Source organism: Gavialis gangeticus, unplaced genomic scaffold, assembly GCF_001723915.1.
Source record: "Gavialis gangeticus isolate Ggan-Ray unplaced genomic scaffold, GavGan_comp1, whole genome shotgun sequence".
In the NCBI taxonomy this organism is placed as follows: Eukaryota; Metazoa; Chordata; order Crocodylia; family Gavialidae; genus Gavialis; species Gavialis gangeticus.
The window spans coordinates 38,253,397-38,275,345 of NW_017729032.1; the positions used below are offsets into that span (position 1 = coordinate 38,253,397).

Sequence of the window (21,949 nt, forward strand, 5' to 3'; positions counted from 1 at the left end):
AGGCATGATTAGGGGCATGAGCTGCACAATGAGTCACACCAAAATCCTTCCCACAAAGATTTTGCCACCCTCCCAAACATCACCTATGCCGTCTTCCACAGACGTACAAGTAAGGAGCTGCTTTCCACCATGCTGCCTGGCCGCATGCTCATGACCTACAATGTAGGCGTGTGAAAATGCATGTCGCCCCCTGCCTCTGATCACCCTCCTGCCCCTAAGCAGCTCCTTGCAGGCTAGAACTTTGCCAGCCTGCAAGGGGAAAACCATGGTTTTGTGGGTTTTTCTCCTTTTAAGGGAAAAAAATCCAACTATAAAGTCAGTCCAATAAAAGATATTATCAAACACAATTTGATTTTTTTCATATAAGAATTTTAGAATCTTCAAATGTGATAGCTTTTTTTCATTAAGGCTAAAATCCCGAATCTTAAGTTTACTATTGCCCCACTAACAAACTAAAAAGAATAACTACAGTATTTTGTATACTAATTTATTCATGATATACTGTAGCCTGTGGTAATCCTTGGTTCTTGCATTTTTCCTGGATTATGCCTACAGCATTACTCCAACTTCAAAACTGAAAGTTTTCCTCAATTGTGCTATGACCTTATGAAATAGACTGCCCAAATTCCATGTTTCATAGGTACCTCTGAATTTCTTGACTTTTACTTATGTAAACAGATTCCCATAGTAACTGATCTCTTTGTATATGTGTGTTGTACTACTTATTGTTGGCAGTCGCTTGATACAACAACAAGTTGTTGAAAGTATTCCAGTAGATAGGGAAGTTGTCAGAGTCTGGAGATGACTGGAGAGGCCAATCAGAGCTGCATGTTTGACCACAGATGCGACATACAATTCCAGACAGGAGTGGATTCTGGTGGTTGAGTTGCAGCTCTTTCCCTTTGTCTCTCTCGCTCCTTTGCCAGTCTAGCAAGGCAAGTTTGCTTGAAATGGTTTGTGCCTTGTCATACTTCACATTGCCATTGGGGATGATTCGGTGCACGGGTCTCCCAGGTATTAGTGTTAATATTGCATTTCTTCAGATTGACCTTCAATCTCCTCTTTTGCCCACCTGTAGAGTGGGGAAATAATGAGTTGGGAGCATAGGTCCTGTTTTGGGCACTGGTTGTCAGGTATCTCTATGATAGGTCCTGTTCAATGGTGCCACATAAGCATGGCTCAGTGCTAGTGGTGTTTGCTTGAGCCAGAACGCTGGCATTCATTGTTCTGTCCTTCTGGTTGACGTGGAGGATTTTCTGCAGACATTGCTGATGGTCACATTCCAAGGCTTTCAGGTGTTTCTGGTAAGTTGTCCAGGTTTTGCAGCCGTATAACAGGGTATGATGACAACAGCCTGGTAAACGAGAAGTTTGGTTTGGGTTCTGATGTCACGCTCATCAAAAACACAATTTTGGAGATGACCAAAGGCAGCTCTGGCAAATTTTATTTTGTGTTGAATATGTATGTTTATTAGTCGGGGGGATATGACTACACAGGTAGGGCAAGTGCTTAATGTTCTCCAGAAAGTACATTCTAAATTGTAATATGTGCAGGAGCAGCTGGTTGGTTTGGGGTGGGATGCTAAAGGAACTTGGTTTTTGTGAAGTTGACGGTAAGTCCAAGCATTTCACAGAAGCAATTGAGAGTAATCTGAAGCTCTTCCACTGAATGGGCACAGAGGATGAAATTGTCAGTGTACTAAAGATCAGTAATGGAGGTGTTGGGTATCTTTCATTTGGAATATAACTGGTTGAAATTAGAGATTGTCATCTGTGCAATACTGGATGCTGACTCCAGATGGAAATCTGTCACCAATGAGATATGAAATAATTGCGATACAGGTCTGGAAAAAAGTGGTGGTGCAATCATCCATCCTTGCTTGACTCCACTTCTGATGGTGAAGGAGTCTGTTTCTAAGTCATTGTTTAAGACAGTTGCTGTCATGTTGTCATGAAGAAGTCTGATGGTAACATTTTGGCAGGCATCTGAATCTGATCAAGATCTTCTGTAAAGCCTCTCTCAGCCAAGATCTGTGTTGCTCAAGGCACTTCTGCAGCTGTGTACCAATAAAGATCATGTCTGTTATACCTCTGGATGGTCTGAAACCATATTGGAACTCAGGTAGCATCTCCTCGGCATGGGGAGTGACTCTGAGAAATGTGGGTGAGGATCTCCCCAGCTATGGACAGGAGTGCAATGCCAGAGTAATTGCTGCCATCTGATCTATCTCCTTTCTTGAAGATAGCTACAATTCTAGCATCTCTTAAGTCTCACTGGGAATCTGTTCATGTTTCCAGATTTTCAGAAAAATGGCATGTATTTGGTGAGGTTTGTTGTGGGGGGGGGGGGGTTCCCACCATGCTTACAGATTTTATCAGGACCACATGCTTTTTTGTTGTTTATTATCTGCTCAGCAGCTTTTAAAGCTTCTTGATAAGTTTGTAGGTCTGCAAGATAGTCCTTATGGGGGTGTTGTGGAATGTCTTTGGTATTATCTTTGACACTAAAATCTCATTTCAAAAGCTCTTGAAAGTATTCCTTCTACTGTGCATTGATGGAGCTATCTTTTAAAGAGCGTTTGTTCCATCCTCAGACCTCAGAGGAACGTCTCCTAGTGTGTTTGGCCCATAGATAGCTTTGGTTGTGCTGAAGGAACTATACATAGTGTGGCTGCCAAGTAGACTTTTGTATCTCCTTTCTTTGTCCTCCTGCCACTTGTTCTTTTTGCTCTTGAATTTTCTTTTGGGTCTCTGCTTCAATGTGATTAAGTGTCTTGGTTCTGTTTGGAATTGACATCTGCCAAGCTTTGACGACTCTCATTTTTCTGTCAATAAGAGCTTGAATTTCCTCATCAGGGCTTGTTTGATGAAAATTATGCTTTTTTGTGGAGAAGTCGAGACATTACCATGTGCCAGAGGTTGGTAATCTTTTAGAGTGGCAGGCTGCTGATTCCATCCACAGTGCCCAAGCCTCCTGCTGCCACCTCCATCATGTACCATCTATTCCTGTTCCCAGTGGCATTGGGAAAGGGCCACATTCAGCAGTGTTGGAGGCAAGAGAGCAGCAGGGAAGGCCATGGAGGGAGAGGTATCAGTGGCATGGCACAAGAGCAGAGAAGAGGGATGCACCAGGCTGATCTGAAATACTGTGGAAATAAATGGGTCTGTAGCTGTATTTAAAGGCTTTGACATTTATCCTGTTCAGTCTACCCAGTTATAGTGCACGTGTTCTTAAAATACAGCCTTCTAGTGTTAAAAACTCAAAATGCTGGCAAAATTTTTGTAGAACTTCAATAGTCTCTTGATAATTAAGTCTTTTCAGCCAACTCACTTTTTTTAATCTGAACTTTGATTACATGATTTTATTCAATTATGGGTGCATAAAATTATGAGATCTGTAAAGTGTGTTGTTGTTTGGTACAATGTAACAATTGTTAAATTCATGTTTTCTGTTGCTTTTTCTTTTTTGAAAGGCTATCACCACTGTAACTAAGTACAAGCATTTCTGCCAGATGGATGACTGTGAAGAACTTCATACAAGAAAATTGCAGTCTATAAAGTATGTGCAAATCTTTGTCTGCCTATAGATGTGCTTGTTCACTTTCTATTAGAATGTGAAAGAGCAGACTTGATTAATCAAGCCTGTTCCACATTCTAATTATAACACTCTAGTGTTGCCTCAGCATCATGTGTATTAAACCCCCACATGTTTAAAAATAGCTGTGGGACACTAGCTTGGGGGCAGGCAGTTATTTTGGCTGAAGAGCTGCTTAACAAGTTTTAGTGAGTTGTCAAGGGCTGCAAGGGTAGCTCCGCCCCTTGACTGGTACCCTGCCCCCAGGTCACCATCTTGGTACTGGAAGTCCCGCCCTCTAACCCCTGACCTTTGCCACCAGAAACCCCTGACCTTGCCCCAGAAGTGTTTCTTTTGGGAAGCAGGGTTTGCCATCTTGGAACCAGAGGGGAAAAAAAATTAGATACTAAAAATCTAACTTTCAGAATAACATTTTATTTTTAAAAGATTTTGCATTGTGTACAGATAGAGGTGATTGGATAATAGCTCAAAATGAAGACTTCCTCTTGTATATTGCAGGGGGTAGGTGGGTGGGCATGGGGTTTGTGGGGAGCTGTAGGTGGCTGTGGGGTATGGGTTGGATGTCGGGGTATGTGTGGATATGGGTGGGTATGGAGGGCTTATGGGGGTGTGTTTTGTAGGGATGTGTGGGTGAGTATGGGGTTTGTCGGATGTGTAGAGGGGGAGGGTGGCTGCCCCCTGAGACCCGTGAGTGGGAGTGGGAGTGGGAGTGTAGAGTTTGTGAGGAATGTGATTGTGTGTGGGGGAGAGTGTGGTTGTGGAGTTTGTGGGTAAGGTGTTGTGTGCATGGGAGCACCCCCTGAGCCGATCACCCACCCTACCCTGCAACAGCCCAGAACCCAAGTGCCATGCAGCACCTCCCCGCCACTGCCAACAGAGCGCAGCCCAAGCCCCACCCCACACCTCCTCTGGACTGAGCCCAGCAGAAGCAATCAGCTGGATGTAAGCCCAGCCCTGACCCAGCCCCCTTGCCTGCTCTGCACTGCCTGCCTGTGGTGCATCCTGCTACCCCCTGGGCATGCAGTGGGGCTGTGGTGGCTCCATGCAGGACTACCTTTCTAGGTAGCTTCTGGCCTCAACCCTGCAGTACTGGAAGGGAGCTATGCACAGCCCTGCCCTGCCCCTCCCCGTGCCTGCTCACACTGAACAGCTGCAGCAGCAGCAGAGCTGGTGGGGCAGAAGTGTGCTTGGTGCAGGGGAAAAATGGCCTCGTCACCTCAGTGCTGCCCAGCGCTTCCTGCAGCAGCCATGTGGATGTCTTATTATGGTGGCAAACTGTGTCAACAAGTCACTTCTCCAGTCATGCAATTTGCATATAAGCATAGAATGGTTCTTTTATCACAAAAGCAGAACTGATTTATTCAGTAAACTGCTTCTGGTTGAATAACTGTATTAAACTGGGTTGTTCGGAATTATATGTACAGTATTTTTCAAGCCCGTGTGTCAGCTATTTTGAACTTTAACTACAATAATGCCTATGTTAGTGATGTGGTTGTTACCATAGATTTCTTTTTCTGTTGGTCTTTTGGCTCCACTTGAAAGAATGTTTGTCCTATATAACATTATGTTTAGTAAGGGAGCTGTATTTTGGGGGAGTTAGGAACTGTAAATAGTCATGTCCCATTGACCTTAAAATTTTAACCTCTGAAGGAAATGTCATCAAACGTTACAAGAGAGCGTTACCACATCATACAGAAGAAAACATTGTGTGTGTCGCTCACTAAACAAAGAGGTGAATCTGGAAGGTAAGGGCTTGATTCTAATTATTTGTCTTGAGTTTGAAAAGTTTTGTCTAATATTTCCTAGATGCATTGTTGAACTCCAGAGTTAATTTGGGGTTCCAGAAGTTAAAGCAGTCTCTGTTCTAACCAGATCAAATCTGTCAATGGAGTGAATGCAAAGAGAAACTTTGTTAAAGGTCTTAAAGTGATTATTGCAAGCAAATGAAGGATAATACAATACAAACCAATAGATAACAAGAACATAATTAGATAATGTGTATCTTTGTAACCCAATACTCGGTAATTTTAGATTTCAAGATTATTCTTTCTGTTGAATTTTAAGTTTAAAATCTTAAAAATCCCTAACAGGTGGCCTGCCTCTTAGAGAAATCTTACCCAAGTTTTGGAGACTGTGTTTTAAGAATAACTGATTTGCATGCATCTGTAGACATTAACCTCATCTTAGGACAATGCTTCCTTTTTGTCTTGCTTGTCATAGTCTAAAACTTAAAGTTGCTAAATAAAAGTAGCACAGATATGGTAAAAGGTGCTTTAGGACATCTTTCAGGGCTGTACAACTGCTGGGCAGCTGGGGGCTATGTGTTGTGTAGACTGTGGACTCTGGGGCTGCACACTGCATGAGCCACAGGCTCCCAGTTCCCTCCCTGTCCTTCAGCAGTCCAGGTCTTCTGCCTCCCTTGCCATGCAAACAATGCATGCAGCCCAGCTCTTCCCCATCTCCCTAACTTCTAGCTTAACACTACCAGCCTGGGTCTTCTGGCCCTGGATGCAGGATGAGTAGTCTGGGTCTTGTGGTTGCACCCTCTCTTCCCATGCTGGCAGTTTGGCTCTCCCTCTTGCTATGCATGTAGTTCCCTCCTGCTGACCCATTCCCCTGGAATGGGGGTGGGGGGCAGGGGAGGAGAACAAGAACCAAAAGCCAGAGGAGGTAAGAGGAGCCTAGAGACCCCAGGTGCCACAGTAACTTGAACTGTGAAGGGTTTGACTGCATGCAGCCTTCAAGCTACCCAGTTGGACAGCCCTGCTACAGTTAAACTAGCCTTAAACCATTAATGTAGATTTTGGTGCCCTAGAACTGACCTAACCTTACTCCTAACATTCATTTCCACATAAATGAGTTATTTTGATGGCATTTCCCTTCCTGGCTTTTGTTAACTTGGCTTTAGCTTAAATTTATCTACTTTTAATAAGCAACCTAAGGCCTTCTAAAGGAGTATATGGCACAGAAGCTGATGGAGAATACACATTTCTTAAAGGTCTACAGTCTGCGTAGCTAGTTACAGGCTTTGATTTTTGGAAGAGGGGTTGTCGTTTGAGTTTACCTTATTTCCGTTTGAGTTCTTTATCTATTTTGAGAATGCTTAGTATGTTGAAAGCAATGTTCTAGGTTGGCAGTTAAGGCAGGCAACAGCAGAAAAATACTTCTAAAAATGGTATTTTTCAGAAAGAATGTTGCTATTTACATTCTTGTCTAGATTTTCAGTGTGTTAGTTGTACTATCCTACTTACATTTTATTTTGACCAAATTAAACCCAATAGAAAATGACAACGCATTTAATAAAAACAAGACACAGGAAAGTTAATATGACACTATTCTGAAAGCTGCTTGGTAGCTCAGAAACATGGCTTTTGAGTGAATGCTCTGTAATAAAACATTCAAATTAGAGTTGTATTTTGAATGATAATTAAGGATTACTTCTTTACCTTTGCAAATATTTTAACATCAGTCTGTACATAATACAAACTGTTTGCTAAAGCAACAGCCTGTTGACAGGTTCAGTCAGGATTTTTATTACTATTATTATTATTATTAGCAGGGATTGTGGCTTTCTCTGTTTCAAAATCCCAAATTCTCTGATTTAAAACAACCAAAATGAGTGTTTTTCTGTGACTTCATTTAAAGAAAAAAAAAATGCCACTATGTATAGGTGTATGAAATGGGTATGAGTGGTTTATTGATATATTTACAATTTTAAAGCAAGTTGGAAGCCTACCAGTGCCTCAATCATTTATAATATAATAAATTCTAACTACCTATATATTTGTTTTGGTTTGGTTTTTGTATCATGGAAAATCAGAGCTCTCCCTGCCTCCTTTGCTCACCAGGACATGGGTACAGCTGCGGCAGTTCCACCCCCCCACAGCTACTTTGTGGTGCTGAGCAGCCCTGATAAGCTGGTGCCCTGCACCTGGCTATGCCAGTGTCGCTCACTCCCAACCTGCAGCCCACCCCCCACAATCCGTGCTGGTTCCCTCGCTCCTGATCCACAGTCCCCTAACCCCTCCAGCCATGCCAGTGCCCCTCACTCCTGCCCTTCCACCCCATCGCAGCCCCAACACACACTCCTCTCCCTCCCCCTAGGCCCTGGATGGTACCCTGGCCCTCCAACTCCACATCCTGTCCCATAGACTTACCTATATCCAGCTGCTCCTACCACCCTGCCTGGTTATATGCCAGCCATGTGTGTGTACATGTGCATAAGCCTGTGGTTCCCCCTGTCTTCAGTTGCCTCCTCCCCCGCCCCAGTTTCCCCAGCCCCAAGCAGCTCTTTGCAGGCTGGAATACCGCTAGCCTTCAAGAGGAAACTTGCAGTTTCCTGTGTTTTTCTTCTTTAAAGGGGAAAATCTGTGTTTCCCCATGGATTCCTGATTATTACCATAAAAATAATAGATACTAAACAGACCTTTCCCATTCCATTATTGATCTTCAAAGTATATGCAGTCACTATAAAATGTTTGTGTTTACTTTCTTAGCCTTAATTTTAAAATGCACTCATTAATTTGGACATTTTTTCCAAAAGGAAAAAAAAATAAATGGAAAGAGATTTTTATATTATTACTTAATAGATTATATAATTTATGGAAGGAATCCAGCTACATTGTGCAAGAATGGATTTTTCTTCTGTATTATAGCTATACATTCCTTGTGTAGTGTTTTTTACTGCTTTTTTGTATTTCCTCTGATTGTTTTGCCACAGGAGTGGGCAAAATACAGCCCGTGGACCAAATCTGGCCCACCAAGGGATTTTATCCAGCCTATGGCAGGTACCTTAGCTTGCCTGACCCAGGCAAGAGGGGCAGCCTGGGCCATAGCGTGTGCCCCCAGGCTTGCAGCAGGCCTGGCCGTTACAGTGGCCAGGCTCAGCTTTCTGGCAGCCCCAGCTCCTTTTAACTGCTGTTGCCAGTGTCACTGCTGCTACTGAACCTAACCCTGCTGCCCTAGCACTCCTGCTGGTCTGCCCCACACCCACTGCCAGAAGCGCTGGATGGAGCTGGAGGGTGGGGTCTCCATGGAGACCGGCTCAGGACCCCCATAGGCAGGGTGTGCTCAGACAGGCAGATGGGAGGGGCTGCAGATAGGCAGGGAGCAGCGTCCCAGAATGGGACAGGCGAGCAGCCATGGGATCATGGGGTGGTGACAGCGTGGGGCCTTGGTAGAGCTGTGATATGCTTCCCACACATCTCTGCCTATGAAACTAGTACCCATCACAGGAACATGCAGGGAATAGATCGCAGCTCTGCCTAGGCCCTGGCCCTGTGCTATCACTGTCCCACGATCCTGGATGCCACTCCCCACTTGCCCACAGCCCCATTCCATCTGCCCAGCCTAGTGCATCCTGCCCACAGAGGTCCCAGGACAGTCTCCATGGAGATCCCTCCCTCCCCAAAATTTGGGATTTTTTTAATTGGAGAATTTGCAAGTTTTAAATGGAAAACCTAGGCAGGCTCAGGCCAGAGAGGGAGTTTTGGTGAGCTGCTGTGGTCCAGGGGGCAAGGTGTGGGTGGGCGGAGGTCAAATGATCCTAAATGGCCCTTGAGTCAAAATAATTGCCCATCCCTGCTTTACCCTGTCCTTAGATGGATTTGTTGTCTGATGGATAAGCAATCTTCCTTGTTTGCTAACTTCCCATTCCAAACTTTTAAAAAACAACATCCAAAGTAAAATTATGAAATTACAGTAGTCTTCAGCAAAAATTTTATTTCAGAGGAGCCAAAATGTCAACCTCTAGTATACCTTCTTTACGAGCAACAACCCACCTTACTGGTCTCTACCCGTTTGATAAATTACTTGCTAGTTGGTTAATTGTGAACACTGTTTCATGTGCTTGCTTTTTAGATTTGAAACAAAGTTATCTTGGACATCTTGAAAGAGATGAAGTCTGTGATCCACATGACATCCCTTCAAAAAAGGTAATTCTATTTTTTTAATAAAGAGATGCAGCTCACTAGAACAAAATAATCTGTTTGGGAGGGATTAAAGCACCAATTTTCTCCTATCCCAGAGAGGACATTTCAATATGTTTACTGGAGTTACCAACTTCAAATGAATATGAAGAAACAACTTTTAGCTTTTCAAACCTAATCTGTGTGAAAACTGCAAGACAAGTTATGGACCCTTGAAGACAGACTCTGTGTTTGCGAAGTAATTTCAATGTGCTATCAGTAATCCAGTTTTTATTAATGCCAGAAATGCAACTGTGAGAGCTAACAAGTCTTCTGGCTCTGAGAGCTGTTTCTCAAGAATGTACTGAGCCTTTTCATTAAGCATCTTCAGGCCAGTCAGTTGCACATGATGCTCAGGGTAGGAATGAATTAAATAAAATGAATGAAAGCTTGTTAGGCCATGCTCAAGTCCATGCTGTGGATCAGTATGAGCTATTCAATGATTGTGAAATCATACTTGGATAGCAAACATATGCACGTGTGCATAACAAACATGCCACAGTGGTTTTTACTGCTGCTGCTACCCATGCTAGCCAGACTAAACTAGTAGAGGCTACAGTATCACCTTCATGCTACTATATTCACTAAGACTCCTCACTTTAAGTCAGTTTGTTCCATATTTGATGGGCAGTGTAGGTCCTCAGTGGCTGTGAGAGCTTCTTCTCTTGTTTTTGTGCAGCAGCACAAATCTTGGAGACAAATTGATCACTTCTTGGCGTCTTTCAGATCAAGTGCCCTTAATTCTGTCTTCCAGATTCTTTGGTGTACATCATAATAAAATTGAGACAGCCACTTCAACAGATAAGGATGTGTGTTATTCCCTGACACTTGCTGGGAGGGCAATATGGAAGTGCACAGGCAATCCAGGGACTTTCTGGAGAGTGGTAGGGACAACTTCCTGGTGCAGGTGTTGGAGAGGCCAACTAGGAGACATGCTCTTCCTGACCTGCTGCTCACAAACAAGGAAGAATGGGTGGGGAATGTACTAGTGGATGGCAACTTGGGCAGCAGTGACCATGAGATGATTGAGTTTGGGATTCTGAGGAAAGGAAGGATGGAGAACAGCAGAGTAAGGACTGTGGACTTCAGAAAAGCAGACTTTGGGGAGGATCCCATGGGAGGCTCCTCTGAAATACAAGGAGTCCTGGAAAGTTGGTTGTATTTTAAAGAAACCTTACTAAGGGTGCAGGACTTAATCATCCCAATGCACAGAAACACTAGCAAGTATGCCAGAAGACCAGCTTGGCTTAGCAGGAAACTCTTTGGTGAGCTAAAACACAAAAAGGAAGCTTACAAGAAGTGGAAACTTTTACAGACAACTAGGGAGGAGCATAAGAGTATTGCTCAGGTATGCAGGGATGAAATCAAGAAAGCCAAATCACAGCTGGAGTTGCAGCTAGCAAGGGAAAGTGAAGGCTTACAAGAAAGGTTTCTACAAGTGTGTCAGGAACAAGAGAAAGGTCAGGGAAAGTGGGTCCCTTTCTGAATGTGGACTAGAGTCAGATGATGCGGGAAAGTCTGAAGTACTCAATGCCGTTTTCACCTCGGTCTTCACAGGCAAGGTCATCTCCCAGACTACTGCATGTGGCAGCACAGTTTGGAGAGGAGGTGAGCAGAAAACAGTGGCAAAACAACAGATTATGGGCTATTTAGGAAAGCTGGTTGTGTACAAATCCATGGGCCCAGATGCGATGGACACACTGAGGGAATTGGCTGATGTGATTGCAGAGCCACTGGCCATTATCTTTGAAAACTTGTGGTGATCTGAGCAGGTCTCCGATTGGGAAAGGCAAATATAGTGCCCATCTTTAAGAAAGGGAAGAAGGAGGATCCAGGGAACTACAGACAGGTCAGCCTCAACTTAGACCCTGAAAAAATCATGAAGCAGGTCCTCAAGGAATCCATTTCTAAACACTTGAAGGAGAAGGTGATTAGGAACAGTGAGCAGAGATTCACCAATGGCAAGTCGTGCCTGACAAGCCTGATTGCTTTTGATATGGTCTCCCACAACATTCAGGCAGGCTAAAGAAGTACAGGCTGGATGAATGGACTGTAAGGTGGATAGAAAAGTGGCTCAACCATTGGGCTTAAAGTTAGTAATCAATAGCTCGATGTCTAGCTTGCAACTGCTATCACGTGGAATGCCTCAAGGGCTGGTTTTGTTCAATATCTTCAGCAGCAGCCTGGAATGGAGCGCACCCTCAGCAAGTTTGCAGATGACATCAAGCTGCGGCGAATAGTAAATACATTGGAAGATAGGAGTAGGATTTGGAGAGCCCTAGACAAACTGGAGAATTGGAACAAAATAAATTGCATGAGGTTCAACAACAACACGTGCAAAGCCCTGAACTTAGGATGGAACAGTCCCATGCACTGATACAGGCTAGAGGCTGACTGGCTAAGCAACAGGTCTGCAGAAAAAGACTTGGGGTTACAGTGGACAATAAGTTGAACATGAGCCAACAGTGAGTGTGCCCTTTTTGTGAAGGAGACTAACAGCCATACTGGGCTGCATTAGTAGGAGCATTGCCAGCAGATCAAGTGAAGTGATTATTCCTTTTCATATGGTACTGTTGAGGCCACATCTGGAGTCCTGTGTCCATTTCTGGGGCCCCCATTATAGAAAGGATGTGCACAAATTGGAGAGAGTCCAAGAGAGGGCAGTGACAATGGTTAGGGGGCTGGGGCACATGACTTCTGAGGAGAAGCTGAGGGATTTGGGCTTATATAGTCTGTAAAAGACATGACTGAGGAAGGGTTTAATAGCAGCCTTCAACTACTTGAACGGAGGTTCCAAAGTAGATAGATGTAGGCTGTTTTTGGTGGTGGCAGATAATAGAACAAGAAACAATGGTCTTGAGTTGCAGCAAGAAAAGTTTAGGTTAGATATTAGGAAAAACTTTGCCACTAGGAAGGTTCCAGGGTAAAGCCCTGGAACAGGCTGGCCAAAAAGGTGGTGGAATCTCCATCCTCGGAGGCTTTTTAGCCCTGACTAGACAAAGCCTTGGCTGGGATGATCTGGTTGGGGATGGTCCTGCTTTTGATCCTGCTTTGAGTAGGGGGTTGAACTGGATCAGTGGTTCTCAACCTATTTGCCACAGTGGGCTACACTTGCAGCTCTAAGTATGTCATGTGGGCACACATGACACACTGAGAGCTGACCCACACAACTTATTTTGTGTATCCATTTAACAGGATGTCACATGGGCCTCACCAGTGGGCTGATTGGGTCACATGTGGGCAGTGGGTTGAAAACCAATAGACTAGATGATTTCCTGAGGTCCTTTCCACCTTGAATTTTCTATGATTCTATGACATGGTACCAGTTCCTCTCTAAAGAAGGTGCTTTTAAGATGTCAAAAGATTTTCTGTGGATCTCTTCTGAATGGGAGTCTCCTCTTGGCTATTTCTTTAATGTCTACAGGGTCTGGGTTATTCTGATACTAGAATCGTTGCAATATATAATTAGAAGTACCAATATCTATTTCACAGAGACTGGTGTCTGGATCTTCTTCTGCTGAAAACTCCTAGATCCATATCTCTCATGGAGTTCTACTTGTCTTTGTCTTTATCTTTATTGGCTCATGACAGAAGCCTGTCTTGCCTAGACCTGCTCAAGAACCAATCCAAAACAAAGAGAAGCCATCTAAGAAACTCATTCTCATCATAGATGCCACACTTAATGAGAGTTCTTGGTACCTTTGTTGCTATCATGGTAGCATTTTAGGCCATTCGAATTTGGGTTTCATTCTTGGGTTTTTTTGGTCAACATTTTCCTGGACCTTTTGTGAATGACTCCACCATTCTTCTAAAGACTTTGAGGGACCTTTTGGAGTTGGAAGGGCTGTGGCTGAAGCCTTGTGGTGAATCAAACTCAACGTGAGCCACCAAAAGCAAATACAGTTTCTATTTGTATATAAGACCTGGCAGGTGATAAACGGTGTTCTTCTCAGGGCTGGTTGAACCTCAGCTGAGTTAGTGCATCCAGTTTTGGGCCCCACATTTTAAGAAGTTAGGTATTAGTCTGTGAATGACTCCACCATTCTTCTTAAAATGTGGGGCCCAAAACTGGAGGACTATACTATGTTCTAGTGTCTGTGAACATTCTTGTATTTTCTACCCACACTCGCAAAAAGTCCACAGATGCCTCAGGAATGGAATGGGTTGAACATCTTCACTGCATGAGCTCAGTTTTGCAATCCAGTCCATGTAGTCACACCAGGATTTGGTCCCCATTTCCACAAAAGAACAAGCCTCAAATCATCTACTGATTTTAGATGCACTATATTTTGTTTAAGGATACATAAGGCAATATTTTATTTGTGTAATATTGCAAATTGAAGTTTCATTATAGTGAAGGCATAATATAAGGCATCTTCCCAGTTTCTTCAGAATGTTGGTCCTGCATTAAGTGCACAACAGTTGAACCTTGTTAAGCTACATCCCTAAACCTCTGAATGTGTGCGTGGCTGTAGTGAATGCTGCTGGGCTGCAAGTTCTTGAATTCACATATTGGAAGGTGTCTTCTAAAGACAGAGATGCCACACATGGAACCATCGCTAATAACTGCAGTTAGTAAGGCAATCATTTCTTTGCAGGAGGTTATAGTATACAGTAAGCTTTTAATAACTGTCATTTATTGTATGCAAGTATATGGCAAATGTGCTGTATACAGGTTTCTTGTTTAAAGATCTTATAACTTGAAAAGGTAGTCAGGCACTTAAACTTACTTGAATACTGCAGAAACTTAAAGTTCTGTGGCAGCTCTTTCCACAGGACAGTATAACCGTACAAGATATTGATGAAGCTTTGCTGCTGGCTGGTTGTAATCTTGAACAGTTAAATACTGCAGAGAAGGTGAGTGAAAAGAGATTGATTCACTTTATGAAACATTTCAAACTACATTTAATTCCAGTTCTGCTCTGATGAGTGAAATCAGATTACTTAGTATGGTTTTTACAGAAAGATTTCTGTTTAATGCCTGAACTGCTGTTGTTTGTCTTGTTCTCATCCCTTCTAAGTTCTTTCCTGCTCTTTGACTTCTGAAGGATTGTTACATGTGTAAACAACTGAGCTCATTTCGGGTTTTGCTGGATAACAGTAAAATTCAACATCACTTCTCACTAGCAACTCAGTAGTTAGCATTGTTGATTTGTGCCTCCTAAATTTGAAGGTTCTCTAAGTAGTATTCTCCATGAGTATTATGGGCACTATTTATCTAAATAAAAAACACAAAATGCAGATTACACAATCAGTGTATCTTTGTTCTTGCATTTCCTTTTTTGTAATTCAAGTTTAAACTTATATAAATACCATTTGTTGGAATATTCTGTGAACTATTCTGTTAGCTTACGTGCTACACAGGAACATAAATGAGTATACTCAGATAACAACATCAACCTGTAATGTGGACCCAGCTGATCTTTTGAAAATGCCTTATTCACTTTGTGTGTGGAATAGTTATTTCAGCACAAAGTACCTTTATTTTGTTATAACTGCATTCACCTTGGCAGGGTTCCATCACTGAATATATTTGTAGAAGTGTTAAAGTTAGTATGCTGCAGACAATGCAAGAGAGTTACAAAGGACACCCTATTTTTGGGAGCCAGATTTTAGTACAGAATATGAACCTTTGTTGTACCTTTATCTCTGAAACCAGTACTGTATTATTCTCCAAATTCTCTGATTTTGAAGGAGTTTTTAGTAACATGACATCTCTCCAGCAGTGCTCAACTATTAAATCGCTGTTGAAAAATTGTTAAAAGACCTCAATTTGGTATGCTTGCTCTACATTGTGCCAAGAGGACAATGGTTTACTTCAGGGGTTGGCAACCCCTGGCATGTGTGCCGAGCGTGGTACGCAAGGCCATTTTGCTTGGCATGCCGTGGCCAGCCCTGGCTCCAGGAAGCAGCTGCCAGTGACAGAGCCTGGGCTGCTCTGAGCAGGGCTTGCAGTGTCCCAGCTTTGGGTGGGGGGGGAGGCAAGGGCTTTAGGTGGGGAGCAAGGGGCAGTAGGGCTGAGGGGCAGAGGCTTTGGGTGGGGGGCAAGGGCCTAAAGCAGGGCATCCTGCCATGTACCCCTTGCCCTCATTTTGTTTTTCTGCCATGCTGGCACTCCGGCACATTCTGAGGTAGGCATTATGGTGTTTTTCAGCACTCCAGCCAAAAAATGTTGCCTACCCCTGGTTTACTTTATGATATGAATAAATGTATCTGGCATTCAGTTTTAGTGTAGTTCTTCTTAACTGCATGGTATGAAATGTCATCAAGCATTTGCAGCAAGACCATACTTGGATATGACGATAAAGTTGCGAGGGAATATTCTACACCAACTACCTAGCCCAAGAAAAGAACAGAGTTTGAAAACTTTTCCTGTAGGTAAGCCAAAAGCACAGTCAACAAAATAGTGTTAACTGCAAAATTTGAAGGAAAAAAAAAAATATATATATATATCTTCAAATTTGCTCTGTGTATATATAATTTTTTTTCTTCAAATTCATGCGCGTGTGTGCATATACATACTAAAGTCTGGTGTCCAATAAGAGGGTGTCCTCTAGTTCTCTATTTCATTCTGTGCAGCATGCTAACTTTAACACTTCTACAGATATATGCAGTGATGCGTCCCTGCTCCACTGCCAAGGTGAATGCAGTTATATCAGAATAAAGGTACTTTGTGCTGAAACAACTAATCCCACACGAAGTGAATAAGGTATTTTAAACAGATAAGCTGGGTCAACATTACAGGCTGATGCTATCTGAGTATACTCAAGTATGTTCCTGTGTAGCACATACAACCTACACAGAAGCTTCTCCACCCTCTGCCAGCTGCTCTTCTTGATTTTACCATCCTGTTTCAGGTTCCTTCCTTTCTTTCTCTACAGTCTTCTTTCATGTGTCTCTGGGTCTTTGTCCTTTCTCAGTTGGTGTCTGAAATATCACCAGTTTTAGGTATTTTTTCATCTCCCATTCTTAGCCTGTGACCTGTCCACTTCCTTTGAATTACATTATGCTGTTCTTTGCTTGATTCTTTCTTCTGTCTGTCTTTGTCTGTTTTGGTCAGAAAACTTGCAGGTTTCAATATATAAAATATTCTACCTCCTTCCAAAGACTTTGTAGGTCAACTTTCGCACATCACTATACTACCATGTAGTAGTCTTGATTTCTATATTTCTGTTCAATAACTATTCTGTTCAGCTGCCTAAGTGCAGATCTTGCCACTAGTATATAATTCTGGCTATCTTAGTCTCCTCCCCATGTTTTTCTGGGTTGTTTTTTTTTGTTTTGGATTTCAGATACTCAAATTTGTCTACGTCTTCTAAAAGATGTTACAAACAGTTGGTTTTGCTGTCTCTACACTGATTTTTTTTCAGTTTGTTTTCTTGACGTTTGATTACTAGTCCTACATGTTCCATGTTTGTTCAGGATCTTCACAGTGCTACTAGATTTGATCACATTTTTTATAGTATGGCACATGTCACTGCTTCTGCAATGTTTGTCATTGTGTTTCTAATCATTGGTTTTGTGACATTTTTAAAATAAATGCTGCTTATTTTGTGTAAATAAGTTAATATACATTTATTTATTAGTGTTTTAAATGAAATAGATACTGGAATATTTGGAATCCAAGGCAAAGAAGGATGAAGGCAAGATTGCAGAAATTGTGGATAAAGAGTTTAGTAATCTAATTGCTTCCCTTCAATCAAGGTAATGCTCTGTGTTTTTGTTTTCTGGACAAAGACTTAAAAATCATTTAACTGGCTTCACTTCTTCCTTAATATTTTAGATCCTTAGTAACTTTATTTTGGTTGTACTATGAACAGAACTTCAAAATGTATTTTCACTGCTAAGAGGGAAGTTATTCATTTTATTTATGTCTACTTGTTATTTTTCTAAGATTAAATTTCAGGTATTTCTATTTTTTCTGTTAAAACAGTACAAGAAGGAAAGCCCCTAGTCTGAAATCTTCAGCTGACAGTAAATAACTCCAGTAAATAAAACCAAAAACAGTGATGACCTCAGCAGGCTTTTCTTTTAACCTTTTAATAATTGTATTTTTTTTTTTATACTTGAATGGTCTTGTGGGGGGTTTTTTTGCTGAAGGAGTCTTTCAAAAAAATAGCAGAAGAATCTTACTACCACACTTTCTTGTATACCACATGACCTCAGATAAGATGCATATGTTATTTAGGACAGCAGAATAAAGAGAAAAAGCTTTTTCCAGTCATAGCTGAATTGTGACTGCAGGGGTCACATCATGGCTAAATCCTGGCCAGTGCTGCTCTAGCAAAACTAAGGTGTTAACCCTCAGTCATTGGTGAACTAGCAGCAGCTCAGTCAAAAACTGCTAATTTGGCAATGGCTCTGTAAGGGTTAACATTGTAGCTCTGACTTTGACTTTGAAGGGTGAACTCCCTCCCTTCCCTCCCTGAGTTTGGTAGGTGGAGAAAATTAGTTTTCCTGCTTGACACATGCCCTAATTTGGAGAAATATTTTTGGGGAAAGGTGCATGTGGTATGTGAGTAAATACAGTAAATTTTAAAGTTGTATCTCAATTTTCAGTCCTATATTTAAGTATGTGGGACTTGAATTTTGAAAATTGAAAGAATTTTAAAAACCTAAGAAAAGGCATGGACCAGTAACCGCACTGTCTGTAACAAAAGTATGTTTGTCCATATCCAGAAAACAAATATTTTTACCTGCTTTAAAAGGGGAGGGAGAACTGGTGCTTGGGAATGAAAGTAGGGCTGCAAGGGACCTCAAGGAGGTCATCTAGTCCAGCCTCCTGCTCAAGGAAACTCTCACTTGACCATCCCAGCCAAGTGTCTATCCAAACTGCTTTTGAAATTTCCAGGGATAGTGATTCCACAGTTTCTCTAGGTAGTCTGTTCTGGTGCTTGGCCACCCTAGTTAGAAAGTTCTTCCTACTCTCCAACCTAAATTTCCCCTGCTGCAGTTTGAGGCCATTTGTTCTAGTTAGACAGGACTTAGATGGTCTCAGTCTAGGTCATCTCATTAGCTGCAGTTTGAGGCCATCTGGTCCTGTCCCCTGTGGCCCCAGAGAATTGTCTACGTTCTTTCTCTTTATAACTGCCCTTCAGGTATTTTTAATCAAGTTATCAAATTCCTCCCTCAATCTTATCTTTTCCAGACCAAAACATCTTAGTTCTTTCAGCCTTTCTTCACAAATACCTAGCTGTGGCATGGTTCTATTAAAATGTTGTGGTTTTGAGGGTGGGGGTTAGTTTTAGTTGTTCTGTACTGTTGCATTATCTGTTGAATTCTGAATAATAATCTGGATAATTGATATATTTCTAGGAAAAAGCACTTGCATGCAGAATTAGAGAAGAATACAGGCAATTATGTATCTGATGTCTTGAAGGTTAAGCAGCACATTGAAGAAAAGAAAAACAACTTGATTGGAGTGATGAAGATAGCAGAGGAGTTAAAAACTACACCTTCACTCAGAACTTGTTGCGATTTGAATCAGGTAGCTGAACTCAGCCACTGTAACATTGTTCTGATTAATCTACTCAAATGCTTTCCAGATCACCAGTGTCTAAAGATTGAGATGTTTTACAATAAATTATTTAAAATCATTGAATTTTGAAAAGGAACCCTGAGATCTAGTTGAAGCCTCCTCATTGAGGCAGGATGAAATATGTTTAGACCCTGTTTGTCTAACCTGTTCTTGGAAACCTCCAGTAAAGAAGATCCAGAACATCCAAACATAGTAAAACATTAGAAATGGCTATACTAAACCAGTGGTGCTCAACCTCCAGCCCACAGGCAAAATCTAGCTCATGGGGCCACACCTGTGGGGAGCCCCGCAAGCCAGATGACACTGTCCCACATTGGATCCAGCATGGAGTCAGCCCACATACCAACTCCAGCCACAGGAACCAGCCCAGATGCTGGCCCCATATCACTCATCCTGCCAATAGGGCCAGAAGGTTGAGCACCGTTATACTAACAGCTAGAAAGTGAGGGTGAGTGGGTATGGGGTTGCACGATAGGCTAGTAGTATCTCTGTATGGTTGTATTCTGAGGTTGCGTACAAGTATTAGGCACCCTAACCAAGCTTTAGACAATCTAAGTGGCTGGGTGTGCAAGCATTCACGAGGCTTAAGTCACTCTAAAAATGGTACTACCAATCTAAAGTTAGTTTTCATCTGATAAGAATTAAATTTTAGATTGGCATGGGTTGACCCAACCTAACACAGGTTACCTTCTCCCCCTGACTCTTCACCCCCCTCACCCCACCCCATTAACAGCACTCACAGCTAGTCTGCCACACTGCATGAGGCACCTGCTCTAGCCAGTCTGGGACTTGTGCTACACGTAGTGCCTATGGGCTCCATGTGTGGCACAGTTCCTGGTGCTGCTGGAACAGGTGTTCATGCATGTGCACATCCCAGGCCCTATCCATAGGGTCGGTCTAGGTCCATGCAACCTAGGGAAAGCACCGGGGGCTGGATAATGGGGATTTGGGGGCCAAATTTGGCCTGTGAGCCACATGTTTGACACCCCTGTCCTATACAGTTCCCTCCTGCTAGACTAAGTCACAGTTGCAAACATTTTATAAATTGCCCTACTTTACAATTCTGGTTGAGGAGAATCAGATGGCTTCTAAAAGATCTTGAACGTGTGATGATGCAATAGAAGCTAAAAATGCACTTTCTAATTTCAGGTTATTTACAGTTTAAAGCTTACAGTTGAGAATGAGCTCTCAAGCATGGATACTTTGAAGGAAAAAACACCTCTAAAGTAAGTTAGAAAAACCTGAGGTACACTGAAAGGTAGAAGTTGTGTGTTGCAATATAGACATATAACAAAATAAATCACGGATACTAATAAGGAAACCTATCACATTACAAACTTGAGTAACTCACGTTGTTTGTGGTTGATGTAAAATATATACAGAGTCATTTAACTACCTTCCTTGACAGGATAAATGGCCTATTGAATTAGAAGACGAACTTGATGTATAGTACTATACTAATGCTTATGGAGTCAGCATAAGTAAACTAGGAAAATACAGTCTAGACATATTTGCCAGAAGATGAATGAACAATTGGCTTAAAGTTTCAAAGAGTAGTTAACAACAATTCACTGCGAAACAGCCTTCCAATTTCAAGTTTACAGGGGTCTGTCCTGAACTGTTTTCTAGTTGATATTTTCATTGAGTTGGAGCAACAGAGGCTATATTTACAAAATTTGCAGATGGATAGTAACAAATAACACTTAAGAGTATGGTTGTAATAGCAGAGTTTCTTCTTTTTTTATTTCTTTCCTTGTCCCTGTCACTCTTGTTGTTTAAAACAATGTTCTGTAAAATGTCAATATACTCTCAAGAGGTCCTGGGTAGAGGAAGGCAAAAACATTCCTTCCTGACCCCAAATATAGCAATCGGTCTGACCCAGAGCAGAGGGGCAAGGCCCTCTAGCCGGACCCTCTATGCTTCTTCTAGCAGGAGCATTGGCACACCCTAGTTGAAGTCCCCAGCCTTAGCTGTAGGCAATACCCAATGCTTCTGGGAAGGCTTAAAATCTGGGGGTGCACCGATATAAAGATTTTTTTTTTGGACCGATACCAATGGCTAATTCTTAACCAACCATGTTGGCTGATATTGATCCAGTATGCAGCCTGGCAGCTTGGAGAGCAGCAACCAGCTGGTAAGTTGGGGGTAGGGCAGATCAAGGCCACCACAGTGAAGGAGGGAGTGGGGCTGGGGCAGAGGCAGGTGCTGCCCAGGCAGGGAGGGTGTGGGATGGAGATACAGGTGTTTTGTCCAGTGGGATGGGGTGGGGAGGGGATGACCCCCACCACTGCATGCACTCCAGGGGAGACATAGGGGGGCATGTTCCCCCCGGTTTTGTGCACTGGGTGAGGGCGGGCTGCCTGCTGCAGGCTTGGAGCCAGGGCCTGTTCCAGCCTGTTCCCAGTGGGGCAGCTGGGCCAGGGCTGTGCTCAGGGTGAGTGGGGGTGGGGCGGGCGGTGGCAGCACTGGGGTGGGGATACAGTGTGAGGTACAGCTATCCCAAAATTTGCCATGGCCACCCTGTAGTGCCCCCCCAGCACTGCTGCTGCCTGCCCCACCGCCACTGGGAAGAGGCCAGCGCAGCCCCTGACCCTGCAGCTGGCTGCCTGCCCTTACCCTGCGCATAAATCCAGGCGGCACGTGGTCCCCATGCCTCCTTCGGTGCTGCTGCTGCTGGGAGCCCCGTGCCAGCCACACTGCCATGGTGAGGCACACCTGCTTGCTTGGTAGCAGCAAGCGGGGCACAACTCCACGCTGCCATCACCATACCCACTGCTGCTGGGTACCACCCCTCCCCGCCCTGTCCTCTAGACCAGTGGTCTCCAAAGTGGGGTGTGCAAGACGATCCATT

At 43.0% G+C, this 21,949-nt stretch overlaps 1 protein-coding gene across 2 annotated transcripts in view; it reads left to right on the forward strand.

The window, feature by feature from the left end:
* The window catches only part of RNF17 (ring finger protein 17), a 123,206-nt gene that overhangs the window by 8,358 nt on the left and 92,899 nt on the right, over positions 1 to 21,949 (forward strand). For both annotated transcript variants that reach the window (XM_019525070.1, XM_019525071.1), the window contains exons 3-9: positions 3,473 to 3,558; positions 5,245 to 5,339; positions 9,454 to 9,527; positions 14,325 to 14,417; positions 17,164 to 17,264; positions 18,876 to 19,047; positions 20,248 to 20,324. In XM_019525070.1, coding sequence (XP_019380615.1) covers positions 3,473 to 3,558; positions 5,245 to 5,339; positions 9,454 to 9,527; positions 14,325 to 14,417; positions 17,164 to 17,264; positions 18,876 to 19,047; positions 20,248 to 20,324 — 698 coding nt within the window. The remainder of the gene's footprint in view (positions 1 to 3,472; positions 3,559 to 5,244; positions 5,340 to 9,453; positions 9,528 to 14,324; positions 14,418 to 17,163; positions 17,265 to 18,875; positions 19,048 to 20,247; positions 20,325 to 21,949) is intronic.